Source organism: Dipodomys spectabilis, unplaced genomic scaffold, assembly GCF_019054845.1.
Source record: "Dipodomys spectabilis isolate Male_0828 unplaced genomic scaffold, ASM1905484v1 ptg000145l, whole genome shotgun sequence".
Lineage (NCBI taxonomy): Eukaryota > Metazoa > Chordata > Mammalia > Rodentia > Heteromyidae > Dipodomys > Dipodomys spectabilis.
In genome coordinates this window covers 3,177,545-3,180,834 of record NW_024870822.1, presented here as the reverse complement: position 1 = coordinate 3,180,834, position 3,290 = coordinate 3,177,545, and the positions used below count along the sequence as shown (strand labels likewise).

The window sequence follows — 3,290 nt, the reverse complement described above, 5'->3', positions numbered from 1 at the left end:
TTGTTCCCAGAGGTACTGTATAGAGACAGATATCTGGGGAGCAGTCAGAAGCCTCCAGTGGGCAGGCAGCAAGAACTTGCCATGTATTGATTTGTGAATGCCAAGTGTTTAGCCTGGTACCAGTCCGTGGAGAGTTCTCCATAAATGTTAGTTCCTGTTATTATCATGACCATTCTCTTATTACACAGGTTGGTTCTGTCTGTCAACAGCAAGCTGGAATTACAGAGCTGAGACTGGACGAGCACTCCAGGAGGGAAAAACAAAATCTGCTCCCTCCCCAGAAAACAAAGAGGAGTATTATTATACAGTGAACTATCTCAGAAGAAGCCTGGCAGCCAGCAGAAAGAAGTAGCTTAGGAAATCCCAGGTGAGCTTTGGTCAGTGCTCAATGTCCCCCACCTGCTTCAGTAAGATGTGACTGGTCTTCTTTGCCTCTGATCTGATCTGTATGTTGCAGAATGAGAAGAATGTCAATTAACCTTGCTATCTGAGCCAAATACTTTCTGCTTTAATTTCTTAGATAAGATTTAAAGTGAATGGAGAGCTCTCCGAATACCCCAGCAGGCCTCTTTATGAGATTCCTGAGGGGCGGGAGGCCTCCAGTAGGGTGGTAAAGGGGGCCCCTTCTCCCCCACTAGGAACCTTAGGGGCAGCAGCTGCTCTTTCCTCTCTCAGTTCTGACTAAAGACCCTTCCCCCCCCCCCAGTCTTTCCCCTCCATCAAACACCGCTGCACTTTAGAAAAAGGAATAGAAAAAGAATAAATTCTTAAAACAAAATGAGCTCTTCTCACATTGGGTGATTCTAGCATTTTGTTTTTTTCCCTGTAGTCTTGTCTTTAAAAATCTGCAAAGTAGGAAAAACAATCTGCAAGGTGCTTTTACATTCCAGTCATGGGCACCCAGTCTCCCCCAGCCCTCCCTCCCGGGCGTGACACAGAGCCTCTTCCCACTACGGCAGCAGCAGCACGGCACAGCATGCTTGACTTCATGCTCAGCACCCAAACTGATGGTGAGACTATCCTAAAAGGACTCCTGCCCATTTTCCAGGCACAGGGAATGGCAGAGTCCGTGCATACCTGGCAGGAGCATGGCTATTTAGCAACCTATACCAACAAAAATGGCAGCTTTGCCAACTTGAGAATTTATCCACATGGATTGGTGTTGCTGGACCTTCAGAGTTATGACAGCAATGCACAGGCCAAAGACGAGATGGACAGCCTTCTGAACCAAGTAGAAGAAAGAATGAAAGAACTGAGTCAGAGCAGCTCTGTCCAGGTGAAACGATTACCAGCCATAATTCGAGGAGGGGCCATTGACAGATACTGGCCCACTGCTGATGGGCGCCTGGTTGAGTATGACATAGATGAAGTGGTGTACGATGAAGATTCGCCGTATCAGAACATTAAGATTCTACACTCAAAGCAGTTTGGAAATATTCTCATCCTTAGCGGGGACGTTAACTTGGCAGAGAGTGATTTTGCCTATACCCAGGCCATCACAGGAAGTGGCAAGGAAGATTACATGGGCAAAGATGTACTGATTCTGGGAGGTGGAGATGGAGGCATACTGTGGGAGATAGTCCAACAGCAACCAAGGATGGTCACCATGGTAGAGATCGACCAAATGGTGATTGATGCATGTAAGAAACACATGCAGAAAACGTGCGGTAACATTTTAGACAATCTTAAAGGAGAGCGCCATCAGGTTCTCATAGAGGACTGTATCCCCGTACTGAGGAGGTACGCCAAAGAAGGGAGAGAGTTTGATTATGTGATGAATGACCTGACAGCGGTTCCGATCTCCACATCTCCAGAAGAAGATTCCACATGGGAGTTTCTCAGACTGATTCTTGACCTGTCAATGAGAGTACTGAAACAGGATGGGAAGTACTTTACGCAAGGGAACTGTGTCAATCTGACAGAAGCCCTGTCACTCTATGAAGAACAGCTCGGGCGCCTGTATTGTCCTGTGGAATTCTCCAAGGAGGTCGTCTGTGTCCCTTCCTACTTGGAATTGTGGGTATTTTACACTGTTTGGAAGAAAGCTAAATTTTGAAGATGAACCTCCCTAATCACATGTACTGTAAACAGTCCTCCTGATCTCCATGTTCTGTATATGATCTCTAAGTGAGCCAGGTAAATTAATTGTGAATTCCTTCAAGTTTTCACTTTTTAATAATTATCCTTGACTTGAAAAACATCAATGGAAAATGTGTATTTTAATGAGCTAGGATGTTAATTTTTTGCAAGTCAGCCGAAGGACAATTAGCACAGCAAAGACTAAGATGTGCACTGACCCCCCTATGTGATTTTTGTTACTTTTTATTTCTGTGCGGCCTTTTTGTTGTTTAGTTTGGGCAGATTTTAAATTTGGACATTTAGAGGAATGAACATCTTTGTTTTTGTTCTGAAGGGGAGTTCTTCCCTACAAAATTGACTTAGACATTAACTATGGTGCTTATGAGAGAGTTCAAAATGAGTAGAAATGCATCGATTAAAATTATAAAAGAGACATTTCACGTGTTCTGTTTGTTTTATTGTAGCCTGGTCCCTTTTCTCCCTCTGATGGCCTAAAACAAAGCTATCTCATGGATTACTTTTAGTTCCCTTACAGCATCCTGCACCCCTTGTCACTTCTCTCTTTAAAATGGGATGGTTGATGGGTACCAGTGGCTCATGCCTCTAATCCTAGCTACTCAGCGGGCCGAGATCTGAGGATCATGGTTCAAGGTTCAAAGCCAGCCCTGGCAGGAAAGTCCATTAAACTCTTATCTCCAATTATCTACCAAAAAGCCAGAAGTGGAGCTGTGGCTGAACTGGTAAATTGCTATCCATGAGCAAAAGAAGCTCAGAGACAGTGCCCAGCCCCTGAGTTCAAGCCCAAGGACCAGCACACACACACACACACACACACACACACACACACACACACACACACACACACACACCATGGATAACTCCGGGGTCTTTTGAACAGAAGTAATGACTTCCTCTACCCACTATGGTAAATGGTGCACAGCTTGTTCTGTATTATAAAGTTGACCTGAGATAGCATAAGATTTTATTTATCAAGTTGAAAGCCAAAATCATATTTGTGTTCCTATTTTTTATTTTTGTGTATTATATGTAGTCATAAAGATAATTTTAGATAGCTGTTATGAAACTTCAATACGATTGTAGTTTAATGTAGATATGCAATAGACTTTGTAAAGAGACCTGTGGCAAAATGACCAAGTTGAGAACTCTTCTAAGAAAGGACATGGAACTATTGACATGTCTTTGACTTGGGT

General features: G+C 43.7%; 1 protein-coding gene across 1 annotated transcript; it reads left to right on the top strand.

The window, feature by feature from the left end:
• Positions 1–983: 983 nt before the first annotated feature.
• Positions 984–2,604, top strand: LOC122117770 (spermine synthase-like). The gene has a single exon (XM_042691595.1). It carries the CDS (start codon positions 989–991, stop codon positions 2,054–2,056), a length of 1,068 nt encoding a protein of 355 aa, XP_042547529.1. The 5' UTR covers positions 984–988; the 3' UTR covers positions 2,057–2,604.
• The last annotated feature ends 686 nt before the right edge of the window (positions 2,605–3,290 follow it).

Coding starts and splice junctions, on each gene's coding strand:
- LOC122117770 (XM_042691595.1), top strand. CDS start 989: ATGCTCAGCACCCAAACTGATGGTGAGACTATCCTAAAAGGACTCCTG.